Genomic DNA, 15,310 nt, shown 5'->3' with positions numbered 1-15,310 from the left:
CGTAATAGTTTACTGATCAGATCATCTCGTTCGTTTGTATTGAAAGATTAGGTTTCCGTACGTATCGAATTTTTATCATAAGAAGGTGCATTCGTTGCGAATATTTTAAGACCCAAGACATTATGCCCCGAGTTTTTCGGCGAAGTGTGAAAACGATTTCATGTCGAGTCGAGAGAGTCATTTTTTTAATCAAACTTCGAACCAAAGTGAGGAGATATATTCTTTCGATTAGATTTTATTTACAGATCTCAAATGTTCACGCTACATCCACTCAAAAAATGTGTTTTTCTAAAAAACGTAATTTGGGAGAAAAATCGTATCTCGAAACCGTTCGATTAAAGAAATTTGGAAATCATTCAGAGACTTTTTGTGGGCTAATGAGAGTCCGAAAAATTTTTTTGATTCTCCTTCAAGACTTACCATTATTTCGATGCGAAGTACTTCTTTGCCTAAGGGTTTGAAATTTTTCAGAATATTTGTGTTACCCTATTTACCCATTAAATTCGACATTCAAAAGGAGTTAATAATTGTACATGAGTTTGTTTATTTGATTTCATCTTAATGCTGTATCACGAGATGTAATATTAATCAATCAGATGAAACCCTGTGGCTGGAGGATATACGCGTTTAATTGTGTCGATTTACTTCCGTTCTTGGTTAAAAAGCTGAAATACCGTTTTGGAGCATTAAAGCTCGAATTACATATTCAAATTCTTCTTTGTTTAAACTTTAATAGAAATAGACGTTCAATGAATGTTAGATTTAAGAAAGATCTCAGGTAAAACTAATACTACGAAGAAGGCAGAAAAAGGAGTGCAGTAGTAGTACGAAGATAACCATACTGAATGATACGATGTCTGCCAAACATGAGTCCACATAATTCTACCCAGGACCAATAGCATTGACGATCCTCCGAGGAGGTTGACGTCCATTTTGCTAAATTATAATTGGAACCTACGATCCAATAGTCAAACAATAAATTCTACGTTCAAAGTTGTTATTTTCTGATAGGCGATATTTTCGGCAAGTAGTCCCCGCAAGTGGGGAAGTTTTGTGGGACTGGTGGAATATCTATCACATCACCGACTTGTATGACAACCTCCATGCCGGTGATCGAGTGGAAGACGAAATGGCAGTGGTATAGCCAGTAGCCTGATGAGAGACAAGATAATTAGTAGGTAATTAGTAGTTAGTTAGTAGGTGATCATCTGAGATCAAACGCCACTTTGACTACCAGGACAAACGTGGAATATCGTTTAGTATAACTTACCAGGATTATTAGCAAGGAATCTCGTAATCAAGTATCCGTTAGAAGGTATTATGGCGGTATCTTTGGCAGGAGGCTGATCAAAGTTCCTAACCAGAAGACCCCTCCTGTCGAGATCACGAATGGTTGTCGCATTCAGTACCGTGACGCTTGGGTCGGCGGATGCACCCATGCCAATGATGCGGAAGGCGTTTCCGTGTAAATGAAATGGATGGGAGACACCGGACTGCGGAGCTGCAATGTTCAAACGTGAAAATAATAAGTGAAAACTAGCTGGTCGTTGCACCCTTAGGGTAAAATAAATCGAATTCGATTCGATACCTGCGTCACAGAAGACGATTTCGACAACGGCATTCAAGGGTACGCTCAGGACATGTGTGCAGGCGCAATGAGACCCATCACAATTTTTGGGGAGATTTTCTCCATTGCAGATTAATTCCAAGGGAATGTCGTTACGCTGGGAAATCAGTGGTGCGGGCGGAGAAACGAACGAGATGTTGTTAATAACTGATGCGAAGGCAGCACGTGATGGGGGAACTGCGAAAAATACGTTTTGTAAGGGGAGCTCTCGAGTATTCGGATTTTCACGAAGTGATTTAATTGAGAGACCAGGCGGGGTCAAAGTTACGGAAACGCCGATTTGTAAATTATTCGGTGAGAAAACTTGATGTTAAGAAATCAAACTTTGACGAAACAAGTTTGTATTAGGTTTCGGCAGAAAAAAAATTTGGAATTTGCCGCTTTCGGTACTTTTCAAATTCGTAGTTTCAAGCCCGCCCCAAGAGGCGAAATGCAATAATCTCTTTCGAATATCACGTTGAGTTATAGAACCTACCGTAATATTGTAGGTAAGTGTTCGGTGTGAATATTTCCGTATTTGGGAATATCACGAACCCTGATGGCAGGTAGAATTTGAAGTCTGGGACCGATTTAAGAATCTCCTTGTCCACGGGAAGAGCACTTCTAAATGCGCTCGCGCATAAATTACCGTCAATTGGTTGCGTCGAGGTGGAACAGACGTTTGAGTTCGCCGAATTGAGGATCTTTGATTGAGAAATATGTTGAATTATGTGAGGTTGGTGCTTTGTAATATGTATCCGAATTCGTGAACACAACTGGAAATTTTCTTACGAGTCCCTGGGCAAAGCTTTGACTGTACAGTGGTTGTTCAGAAGTGGGGAGATCAGGCCCACCTTCGTAGCGAAGAATACCGTATTGCTGAACAGCTGGACCACTGCATTCCCCGACAGCACGTACTCGAATCCAATAGGTGCCCACTGATTGACTGGCGTCTATTATAAAATCGTATCGTTCTCCTACGGAACGATGGTAACGGCTTATTAATTCAAAGAATTTCCAATTCATTGCTTCAACATTCGTTTGTTTGTTAGATTTTTGTAGTTGGAGGGAATTATTTTCATCTGCTGGACATTCTTCTGTGTGAAACACTTGAGAAACTGTTCCAACAGTTTTCGGTTTGGAGACGTTTTTTGGAATGAAAGGAAGCACGACTTATAGAAATAGCAGTTTCTCCTACGTACAAGTTTGCTACGATGGAAAATGGAAGGACTGGTCAAGTCAACGAACACGATGACTCACCGTAAAATAAGGAACTAGACAATTCATAATTTGAAGTACTGTTTGTGCAAGAAAACACCTATTAGAAAAACTTTTATTTCAAACGAAGCAGTGCAGCTTTGCCAATTAAGTGAGAGACTTTCAGCCGTTGATTAACTTTTTCTTACCTGCATACGATGTTAAGACGGAAGCACTAACGGGCTGCAAATGTTCTCCGTCTGATGCGATGACGGTCATGTCATGATTCTGGAAACTTAATTCAGCAGGACAAACCGTGCAGAAAGCATTGATCATTCTAAATCGGTATCTTTTACCCTGTTTCACTGTATACACCGCCAGTGGCGAAGTGGTTGTAACCTTGCTAGTCTGATTCTACAAGGACCAGAAATTTAGATGAAAGTGAAACTAACGACACGAGCGAGCGTTCGTCGACTAACGAACATTCTTACTTACCATCCACTGTCCTCTTCCATGTATCAATACTGCCTCCGCCATCTGACCCGGGGTATCCAGAAGTCCTGGATAATGTTCAGTAGCCTCTTGGTGCAACCAGTCGCTAATAACCATGACTGTCGACGGTGTATCGTAGTCGTAGAGATGGCTGTTGGGATCCGATTTGGGTGGTTCACGAACGATCAAGGAACCGTATAAGCCATCCATTTTTTGTAGAGCATCATGAGAGTGCCAAAAGTGTGTGCCTTGATTTGTAGCCATAAACTGATATCTAAGAGCAGGAAAGATGATGCGAATACAAAATTTCGTGATATTAAAAAGTCACTGAAAAATAACCTTCATTTCGCATGAAGAATGTTGCCATGAGGCCCATTTTTACGACTAAGGGACTCTACGAGGAGTTTGAAAAACGTCTGGGGTGAAATTCACCCAGACTCAGTTTGGCTCATGATAACTCTTGATTCACCTGTGCGTCAGTCCGGTCGCAATAGGGCATTGAGTCACGAAAGGTACTCCATCTTGGTAAGGTGTTCCAGTCTGATATATTCCATGCCAATGAATGGTGGTTTCCACGCCTCGCATTGAATTCACAACGTCAACGACGATCTTGTCACCCTGACAAACCTGAATCGAGGGTCCAGGTAACATTCTGTTCACGGCTAGAATGGTTCTTTCCATGCCGTCAGCAGTGACGCATTGACAAGTGTAATCCAGGTCATTCGTCATGTTGGGAGTACACAGGCTGCAAGCCCTGGTTGATTTACATAATTTGTGAAATCAAGTATGCTGTTCCAGTCTCCAGCAAAATCAGCACATGTTTTGACCGAAGAATACCCGAAGTTATGAAAAAAAGATTCGGTCAAGTTTCTACTCACAATCCTTGGGCACTATAGATCTCCAGAGTGAAGTGGTAGTAGCAAATCTTAGGTGGTTCGTTCTCCCGACACGGTCGCAGACATTCCATTGGCGTTGATAACTGGACATGGCCTCTCGAACAGTCGATTGGAGCTGAAATAGTTCAAAATTTATCGAAGCGTTATCAGACTTCCGAAAAATATTCCGTTTTGAATTTCATTGGCTTGAAGTAGAGAAAAAATGATGCTAACTTCGACTACGTTGGTGATCGAAGGATGTAACAAAATAATCGTTTGATGAACGGTCGTCGCTGCAGATTCAGGTGAATCAACTAGATTTTTACATTCGGTTCATTTTATCATAATATAAAACGTGCTTGTCATCCGACGTAAGTCGGAGAAGTTTCAGAAAAAAGTAGAATAAATAGAAGTCTCGTTTACCGCGATATCCTGCGAGAAATCAGACACACAACAGTTACCGCATGGTCGAGGTGTTGATCAACAATTTTGATTAATATTGTGATAAAAAGGGTGCCCCCGGGTACTCGGGTTGGCAAAGCGTCGGATAATGATCGGAGTTCTCAACCGCAATGGGGCATTGGTTTACATAGGGTACTCCGTCGTGGTCGTGGATGCCGTACCAACAAATCCCGCGCCAGTGAATTCTCGAACTGATAATAGCAGGTCTTAGGCTTCTCATGTCGGGGATACGGGAGCGTACATTCACGAAGCGTCGATCGAATGACATCTTTTTCTTATTTGCAAAGATCATAGGTAGGTTAAAAATGGAGTACATCGTTAGAACTTACGGAAAACCTTTGTGGCTCGAATGGAAATCAATAACTAATGAATCATCCGAAACTGTTTCGAGCGACCAATCAACGATTGCCAATATCAATTCTGATCACTGAGACCGAGCAATATGTCAATTTCACATGTTGCTGAGTCTTGCCTGATCAGAGACCTTCAACTCAGTGTCCAACTCGTCCATTTCCAGGTTTTCTCTCATCCTTGTTTTGATTTGTTTCATAAAAATACCAAGGTGTTGATACAGCTCTGTGTCTCCAGACTTGTAGAGAATAATTTTGATACTTTTGACAACATTCACATCAAACAACATTTTGCTATTCCGATTTTGTTTTTCTCTATTTGTAATTACCAATATGAGAGGAGTAATGCATGATTATGGTTTGCGGGTGTATTTTGAGTCCTTTAAAGAATGCCACCCACCTTTATACATTCGACGATGACCGTGACGAGCATTTGCAAAACTGGCCAGGATTATAAGTAACGTCAATAAGACGGCAAATCGATTTACAGCCATCGAAATCATGGTGTTGTCCTCTCCTTCAGACAACCCCTTTGCTCAAGGGTTCTCCGTAGTTCTGCAGAATTGATCCGGCGCAGAGATTTTGCAGATAATGGATCTTCCAAATTTAACAACACTGCTACTTTGTCCGAATTGTAACAAATTTACTTTGACAAATGTGAAGTACACACGCTTATATAGGCATTCAATTTTATCCCAGGCGCAACGACGTCTCGATTGACGCGTATTGTCATCGACGGGTGATTATTATTGTTAATAAGTCGAAATATTTTTGACGCACCTTCAGAATACGAAGTCAATTGAAAAAATAAATAAGGGGCAGCATGCTTCAGATCCAATATCGGCCTGGTATTTTTTCATATCATTACAGACGGTGTCGGGAAGGCGCCTTTCTCGGTTTTGTTGTAGTCATCATAATAGGAGGTTGACTGTCACTTGACAGGCATAATAACCTTCGAATAATAGTATCTTATTTTTCCAATCGAACAATTCGATTACACGAAACTCATTTCGTATTGAGCGTTGACTAAGGTCGTACAATGACATGAAACTTCTTGTACAGAGTTATTTGGTTACGATGAAGAGATCTCGCAGGACAATAGAACAAAATATTACGTGATTTTTATCAATAATTCAGGCATTCATCCACGAGGAAAAGTCGGTTTTGTCAGAGTTGCTCGAAATAACGATCACGTACAATCTCACCTTGTCTGCGATCGATAAAATTTTAACCTGTTTTAATGCCTCGGGAATGTGGTAAACGTAACTATTCGATGTAACGTGAACACCGATAAAATTATCTGATAATTTATCTCGATACGATATTTATTTGTATTATTGAATTCAAAATTGCGAGTCTCACGGTAGGAAAAGTCAGTCACATGACCTTCAGCGATCTTCATTACGACATTGTTCCATTCAAATATTTCAATCAAAAGTACTTACAAAATAATTTTAGAGACCAATAAATTGTTTAACATTCTTGTGTTAAGATTACATCTCTTGAGATATAAGTTCAAGCTTCTAAGACAAACTGGATTATTTAGAAAATATTTTTATTACTAGTATAAACATAAGCAAATGACAGAACCGGTAACACAGCAAGGACAATTCCATCAACAACTCGTCACGCTATATTTCAACCACTAAAATATTAGTCGTATCATCAAAACGCGCCGCCACAACATCATCAATCGAATTAAAATGGCTATCGACACATTTTCATTCCAGCTAAGAATAAGCTAATTATAAGTGGAAAAGCACTCCAGCTAGTGTCAAGGGTGCGTCGCTAACAACGAGACCAGAGTACCGTGGATACGACTGACTCAATTTTTTCTATAGAAATACCAAAACTTCAAGGAAGCACTATGATCCCGTAAGAAGGAACAGTCGGGGTGAATAACAAACGAATCTCTAATCGTTTCGCGATAAATCGTCGGGTACCGACCCGTAGCAGTGTGAAGTGATTCCAGAGTATTGACGAAATAAAAAATCAACAATCTCTCAAATCACAGTGAATTAATCATTGTGCACCGATTTTCAAAAGTGGAACATCATCGACATGTATGACGATGTGAATTAGCCAATAACTTGAGCAAAGAATTATCTACTGTCGGTGAGATGCTTTGGACTGCAAACATACAGTGATGAGAGTTTTGAAAGTTTCTGGAATATGAAACTTTCTAAGGTTACACTGGTCGACAAAAATTCACTTTTTGTGTTTGGCATGAAAACTTTCAACTGAGTATGAGACGAACAAGTTTAAGTATATTGGAATTGATGTTAAAATATTTCATATACGAATGATTTTATTGTAATATGATTTTTTTAGTCTTCATAAATAGAAAGAAGGTCATATATAGCATTACAGTACAGCGGTCAGCAAAATTTTGTAAGAAGGAAGGTTTTCACTAATTTTGAAATACCTATCTACCTTTTTTATGGAACTATATTTATTTTGATTCGATCAGGTCTAGTTTTTGTGTTATGGCATCTGTAATCCGAAAAGAAAACTCGTGTGATCAGAACAGTTACTCAGGGTTTGATTCTGGTAAAATCAAGAGATCAACAGCTACTACAATTTGATTTTCCTTGAAGATCGTAAAAAATTGTGGTGAAAATATTCATCTGTTTATCACTGATCATATAATATTATTATGTCATTAATCAAGGCCCTTGTAACCGATTGATCGTCCAGTCACATGCATTTCAATATGACGGATGCCACTGCATTTGAGCTGACGTTCCATATCGTATCTTTGCCTTAATTTAACAAAACAGTCAGTCTTGAATGCGAGTTTATGAATAGTTTATATTTCATGATTGAAACACCTTAATGTTTTGCGTGAATTCGAATTTAAGTTTATTGAAACGTTGGAAGCTGTGAGCCACTTTATCGTACCGTTATTTCGCTTATTTCTAGATCTGTAATCCTCGTTTTGTGTTTGTACAATTTTGTCTTTATACACATTTGCGCTCGTGCCAATTGTCTTTATACCGTTTGTCCTCCTGATACGCAGTTTTCTTTATACAAATTATTATTGTTATACTCATTTGACTTTACACAAGTTACTGCTTTGGTATGAATACGTCGGTGTCCAATTTATGATTTTCATACACATTTCAGATTAAACAAAGGCCTCTCTATCAAACTACTTACTGTAAATGATACCATTTGTTCACATTTTTCATACGCGCTAATATGGCTCCCGCTATCAAGCATGACTAATATAAATTGTACAATTGTAGTTAGAAATCTTATTCGTTAAAATTTCTCTCTTCTGGTTTCGACGTTCTTGATGAGTCCATTCTGATAATTCCAATCTCGTTCTATAATTTGTGCTTTTCCCACCTTTCTCGCAATTGACCTTATATCTTATCAATAGATTGAAAAAATGAATCTCATAGACTGGACTTATAAAAAAGTTTTTCACCGTAGTATGATGGTTATAGGTACTCTTGAATATACTTCTTGTTCACGTTTCAGTGACAAGCTAGATGAAAAAATATCTCATGTACTGCGTGCGCAATAGCTTGTTTTCTGATGGTTCAATTTCAAAGTAAATTGCGATTTTCTCAACGAGATATTCAACTTGGTTTCGTGATAGTTTACTGATCAGATCATCTCATTTGTTTGTATTGAAAGTCTAGGCTTCCGTACGAATCAAATTTTTATCATAAGAAGGTGCATTCGTTACGAATAGTTTGAGACCCAAGACAATATGCCCCGAGTTTTCGGAGAAGAGTGAAAACGATTTCATGTCGAGTCGAGAGAGTCATTTTTTTAATCAAACTTCGAACCAAAGTGAGTAGATATATTATTTCGATTAGATTTTATTTTCAGATCTCAAATGTTTACGCTACATCCACTCAAAAATGTGTTTTTCTAAAAAACGTAATTTGGGAGAAAAATCGTATCTCGAAACCGTTCGATTGAAGAAATTTGGAAATCATTCAGAAACTTTTTGTGGGCTAATAAGAGTCCGAACAATTTTTTTATTTCTCTTTCAAGACTCACTATTATTTCGATGCGGAGTACTTCTTTTACGGAGGGTTTAGGATTCTTCAGAATATTTGTGTTACCCTATTTATCCATTGAATTCGACATTCAAAACGAGTTTATAATCGTAAATAAGTTTGTTTATCTGACTTTATCTGAAAGAAGGTAGAAATAGAAGTGCAGTAGTAGTTTGAAGATAACCATACTGAATGATACGATATCTGCCAAACATGAGTCCACATAATTCTATCCCGGACCAATAGCATCGACGATCCTCCCAGGAGGTTGACGTCCATTTTTCTAAATTATAATTGGAACCTAGGATCCAATAGTCAAGCAATAAATTCTACGTTCAAAGTTGTTATTTGCTGATAGGCGATATTTTCGGCAAGTAGTCCCCGCAAGTGGGGAAGTTTTGTGGGACTGGTGGAATATCCATCACATCACCGACTTGTATGACAACCTCCATGCCGGTGGTCGAGTGGAACACGAAATGGCAGTGGTATAGCCAGTAGCCTGATGAAAGACAGAATAATCGCTTAGTTGGTAGGTGATCATCTGAGATCAAACGTCACTTTGACTACCAGGACAAACGTGACAAATCGTTTAGTAATCGACGAAATGGCAGTGGTATAGCCAGTAGCCTGATGAGAGACAAGATAATTAGTAGGTAATTAGTAGTTAGTTAGTAGGTGATCATCTGAGATCAAACGCCACTTTGACTACCAGGACAAACGTGGAATATCGTTTAGTATAACTTACCAGGATTATTAGCAAGGAATCTCGTAATCAAGTATCCGTTAGAAGGTATTATGGCGGTATCTTTGGCAGGAGGCTGATCAAAGTTCCTAACCAGAAGACCCCTCCTGTCGAGATCACGAATGGTTGTCGCATTCAGTACCGTGACGCTTGGGTCGGCGGATGCACCCATGCCAATGATGCGGAAGGCGTTCCCGTGTAAATGAAATGGATGGGAGACACCGGACTGCGGAGCTGCAATGTTCAAACGTGAAAATAATAAGTGAAAACTAGCTGGTCGTTGCACCCTTAGGGTAAAATAAATCGAATTCGATTCGATACCTGCGTCACAGAAGACGATTTCGACAACGGCATTCAAGGGTACGCTCAGGACATGTGTGCAGGCGCAATGAGACCCATCACAATTTTTGGGGAGATTTTCTCCATTGCAGATTAATTCCAAGGGAATGTCGTTACGCTGGGAAATCAGTGGTGCGGGCGGAGAAACGAACGAGATGTTGTTAATAACTGATGCGAAGGCAGCACGTGATGGGGGAACTGCGAAAAATACGTTTTGTAAGGGGAGCTCTCGAGTATTCGGATTTTCACGAAGTGATTTAATTGAGAGACCAGGCGGGGTCAAAGTTACGGAAACGCCGATTTGTAAATTATTCGGTGAGAAAACTTGATGTTAAGAAATCAAACTTTGACGAAACAAGTTTGTATTAGGTTTCGGCAGAAAAAAAATTTGGAATTTGCCGCTTTCGGTACTTTTCAAATTCGTAGTTTCAAGCCCGCCCCAAGAGGCGAAATGCAATAATCTCTTTCGAATATCACGTTGAGTTATAGAACCTACCGTAATATTGTAGGTAAGTGTTCGGTGTGAATATTTCCGTATTTGGGAATATCACGAACCCTGATGGCAGGTAGAATTTGAAGTCTGGGACCGATTTAAGAATCTCCTTGTCCACGGGAAGAGCACTTCTAAATGCGCTCGCGCATAAATTACCGTCAATTGGTTGCGTCGAGGTGGAACAGACGTTTGAGTTCGCCGAATTGAGGATCTTTGATTGAGAAATATGTTGAATTATGTGAGGTTGGTGCTTTGTAATATGTATCCGAATTCGTGAACACAACTGGAAATTTTCTTACGAGTCCCTGGGCAAAGCTTTGACTGTACAGTGGTTGTTCAGAAGTGGGGAGATCAGGCCCACCTTCGTAGCGAAGAATACCGTATTGCTGAACAGCTGGACCACTGCATTCCCCGACAGCACGTACTCGAATCCAATAGGTGCCCACTGATTGACTGGCGTCTATTATAAAATCGTATCGTTCTCCTACGGAACGATGGTAACGGCTTATTAATTCAAAGAATTTCCAATTCATTGCTTCAACATTCGTTTGTTTGTTAGATTTTTGTAGTTGGAGGGAATTATTTTCATCTGCTGGACATTCTTCTGTGTGAAACACTTGAGAAACTGTTCCAACAGTTTTCGGTTTGGAGACGTTTTTTGGAATGAAAGGAAGCACGACTTATAGAAATAGCAGTTTCTCCTACGTACAAGTTTGCTACGATGGAAAATGGAAGGACTGGTCAAGTCAACGAACACGATGACTCACCGTAAAATAAGGAACTAGACAATTCATAATTTGAAGTACTGTTTGTGCAAGAAAACACCTATTAGAAAAACTTTTATTTCAAACGAAGCAGTGCAGCTTTGCCAATTAAGTGAGAGACTTTCAGCCGTTGATTAACTTTTTCTTACCTGCATACGATGTTAAGACGGAAGCACTAACGGGCTGCAAATGTTCTCCGTCTGATGCGATGACGGTCATGTCATGATTCTGGAAACTTAATTCAGCAGGACAAACCGTGCAGAAAGCATTGATCATTCTAAATCGGTATCTTTTACCCTGTTTCACTGTATACACCGCCAGTGGCGAAGTGGTTGTAACCTTGCTAGTCTGATTCTGCAAGGACCAGAAATTTAGATGAAAGTGAAACTAACGACACGAGCGAGCGTTCGTCGACTAACGAACATTCTTACTTACCATCCACTGTCCTCTTCCATGTATCAATACTGCCTCCGCGATCTGACCCGGGGTATCCAGAAGTCCTGGATAATGTTCAGTAGCCTCTTGGTGCAACCAGTCGCTAATAACCATGACTGTCGACGGTGTATCGTAGTCGTAGAGATGGCTGTTGGGATCCGATTTGGGTGGTTCACGAACGATCAAGGAACCGTATAAGCCATCCATTTTTTGTAGAGCATCATGAGAGTGCCAAAAGTGTGTGCCTTGATTTGTAGCCATAAACTGATATCTAAGAGCAGGAAAGATGATGCGAATACAAAATTTCGTGATATTGAAAAGTCACTGAAAAATAACCTTCATTTCGCATGAAGAATGTTGCCATGAGGCCCATTTTTACGACTAAGGGACTCTACGAGGAGTTTGAAAAACGTCTGGGGTGAAATTCACCAAGACTCAGTTTGGCTCATAATAACTCTTGATTCACCTGTGCGTCAGTCCGGTCGCAATAGGGCATTGAGTCACGAAAGGTACTCCATCTTGGTAAGGTGTTCCTGTCTGATATATTCCATGCCAATGAATGGTGGTTTCCATGCCTTGCATTAAATTCTCAACGTCAACGACGATCTTGTCACCCTGACAAACCTGAATCGAGGGTCCAGGTAACATTCTGTTCACGGCTAGAAGGGTTCTTTCTACGCCGTCAGCAGTGACGCATTGACAAGTGTCATCCAGGTCATTGGTCATGTTGGGAGTACACAGGCTGCAAGCCCTGGTTGATTTACATAATTTGTGAAATCAAGTATGCTGTTTCAGTCTCCAGCAGAATCAGCACATATTTTGACCATAGAATACCCGAAGTTATGAAAAGAACATTCGGTCAAGTTTCTACTCACAATCCTTGGGCACTATAGATCTCCAGGGTGAAGTGATAATAGCAAATCTTAGGTGGTTCATTCTCCCGACACGGTCGCAGACATTCCATTGGCGTTGATAACTGGACATGGCCTCTCGAATAGTCGATTGAAGCTGAAATAGTTCAAAATTTATCGAAGCGTTATCAGACTTCCGAGAAATGTGTCGTTTTGAATTTCATTGGCTTGAAGGAGAGAAAAAATGATGCTCATTCCGACTACGTTGGTGATCGAAGGATGTAACAAAATCATCGTTTGATGGACGGTCGTCGCTGCAGATTCAGGTGAATCAACTAGATTTTTACATTCGGTTTATTTTATCATAATATAAAACGTGCTTTTCATCCGACGTAAGTCGGAGAAGTTTCAGAAAAAAGTAGAATAAATAGAAGCTTCGTTTACCGCGATATCCTGCGAGAAATCAGACACACAACAGTTACCGCATGGTCGAGGTGTTGATCAACAATTTCGATTAATATTGTGATAAAAAGGGTGCCCCCGGGTACTCGGGTTGGCAAAGCGTCGGATAATGATCGGAGTTCTCAACCGCAATGGGGCATTGGTTTACATAGGGTACTCCGTCGTGGTCGTGGATGCCGTACCAACAAATCCCGCGCCAGTGAATTCTCGAACTGATAATAGCAGTCTTAGGCTTCTCATGTCGGGGATACGGGAGCGTACATTCACGAAGCGTCGATCGAATGACATCTTTTTCTTATTTGCAAAGATCATAGGTAGGTTAAAAATGGAGTACATCGTTAGAACTTGCGGAAAACCTTTGAGGCTCGAATGGAAATCAATAACTAATGAATCATCCGAAACTGTTTCGAGCGACCAATCAACGATTGCCAATATCAATTCTGATCACTGAGACCGAGCAATATGTCAATTTCACATGTTGCTGAGTCTTGCCTGATCAGAGACCTTCAACTCAGTGTCCAACTCGTCCATTTCCAGGTTTTCTCTCATCCTTGTTTTGATTTGTTTTATAAGAATACCAAGGTGTTGATACAGCTCTGTGTCTCCAGACTTGCAGAAAATAATTTCGATACTTTTGACAATATTCACATCACAGAACATTTTGCTATTCCGATTTTGTTTTTCTCTATTTGTAATTACCAATATGAGAGGAGAAATGCATGATTATGGTTTGCGCGTGTATTTTGAGTCCTTTGAAGAATGCCACCCACCTTTATGCAATCCACGATTACCGTGACCAGCATTTGCAAAACTGGCCAGGATCATAAGTAACGTCAATGAGACGGCAAATCGATTTACAGCCATCGAAATCATGGTGTAGTCCTCTCCCTTAGACAACCCCTTTGCTCTAGGGTTCTCCGTACTTCTGCAGAATTGATCCGGTGCAGAGATTTTGCAGATAATGGATCTTTCAAATCTAACGACACGGCTACTTTGTTCGAATTGTAACAAATTGACTTTGACAAATGTGAAGTACACACGCTTATATAGACATTGAAATCCATCCCAGGCGCAATGACGTCTCGGTTGACGCGTATTGTCATCGACGGGTGGTTATTTATCTCAATAAGTTGAAATATTTTTGACGCACCTTCAGAATGCGAAGTCAATTGAAAAAATAAATAAGAGGCAGCATGCTTCAGATCCAATATCGGCCTAGTATTTTTTCATGTCATTACAGACGGTATCGGGAAAGCGCGTTTCTCGGTCTTGTTGTATTCAACACAATAGGAGGTTGACTGTCACTTGACAGGCATAATAACCTTCGAATGATAGTATCTTATTTTTCCAATCGAACATTCCGATTACACAAAACGTATTTCGCATTGAGCATCAACTAATGTCGTACAATGACATGTAGCTTCTTGTACAGGGTTTTTTGGTTACGGTGAAGAAATCTCGCAGGACAATAGAACAAAATATTACGTGATTTTTATCAATTATTCGGGCAATCATCCACGAGGAAAAGTCGGTTTTGTCATAATTACTCGAAATAACGATCACGTACAATCTCACTTAATCTGCGTTCGATAAAATTATAACCTGTTTTAATGCCTCGGCAATTTGGTGAACGTAACTATTCGATGTAACGTGAACACCGATAAAATTATCGGATAATTTATCTCGATACGATATTTATTTGTATTATTGAATTCAAAATTGCGAGTCTCACGGTAGGAAAAGTCAGTCACATGACCTTCAGCGATCTTCATTACGACATTGTTCCATTCAAATATTTCAATCAAAAGTACTTACAAAATAATTTTAGAGACCAATAAATTGTTTAACATTCTTGTGTTAAGATTACATCTCTTGAGATATAAGTTCAAGCTTCTAAGACAAACTGGATTATTTAGAAAATATTTTTATTACTAGTATAAACATAAGCAAATGACAGAACCGGTAACACAGCAAGGACAATTCCATCAACAACTCGTCACGCTATATTTCAACCACTAAAATATTAGTCGTATCATCAAAACGCGCCGCCACAACATCATCAATCGAATTAAAATGGCTATCGACACATTTTCATTCCAGCTAAGAATAAGCTAATTATAAGTGGAAAAGCACTCCAGCTAGTGTCAAGGGTGCGTCGCTAACAACGAGACCAGAGTACCGTGGATACGACTGACTCAATTTTTTCTATAGAAATACCAAAACTTC

General features: G+C 39.8%; 2 protein-coding genes across 2 annotated transcripts; both read right to left on the bottom strand.

The window, feature by feature from the left end:
* Positions 1 to 936: 936 nt before the first annotated feature.
* LOC124306012 (laccase-like) lies at positions 937 to 10,695 on the bottom strand. Its single transcript, XM_046766107.1, has 10 exons — positions 10,691 to 10,695; positions 4,174 to 4,193; positions 3,765 to 4,049; positions 3,299 to 3,569; positions 3,013 to 3,217; positions 2,399 to 2,583; positions 2,103 to 2,310; positions 1,589 to 1,804; positions 1,271 to 1,501; positions 937 to 1,152 (listed from the first exon to the last, which is right to left on the bottom strand). The coding sequence occupies exons 3-10, from the start codon at positions 4,022 to 4,024 to the stop codon at positions 998 to 1,000; spliced, it is 1,731 nt and encodes a 576-aa protein (XP_046622063.1). The 5' UTR covers positions 4,025 to 4,049; positions 4,174 to 4,193; positions 10,691 to 10,695; the 3' UTR covers positions 937 to 997.
* LOC124306010 (laccase-like) lies at positions 8,845 to 14,008 on the bottom strand. Its single transcript, XM_046766104.1, has 10 exons — positions 13,855 to 14,008; positions 12,647 to 12,779; positions 12,238 to 12,522; positions 11,772 to 12,042; positions 11,486 to 11,690; positions 10,872 to 11,056; positions 10,576 to 10,783; positions 10,062 to 10,277; positions 9,744 to 9,974; positions 8,845 to 9,497 (listed from the first exon to the last, which is right to left on the bottom strand). The coding sequence occupies exons 1-10, from the start codon at positions 13,955 to 13,957 to the stop codon at positions 9,343 to 9,345; spliced, it is 1,992 nt and encodes a 663-aa protein (XP_046622060.1). The 5' UTR covers positions 13,958 to 14,008; the 3' UTR covers positions 8,845 to 9,342.
* Positions 14,009 to 15,310: the final 1,302 nt, after the last annotated feature.

This window comes from Neodiprion virginianus, chromosome 5 (assembly GCF_021901495.1).
Source record: "Neodiprion virginianus isolate iyNeoVirg1 chromosome 5, iyNeoVirg1.1, whole genome shotgun sequence".
Taxonomy (NCBI): domain Eukaryota; kingdom Metazoa; phylum Arthropoda; class Insecta; order Hymenoptera; family Diprionidae; genus Neodiprion; species Neodiprion virginianus.
This window is presented reverse-complemented; position numbering and strand designations above follow the sequence as displayed.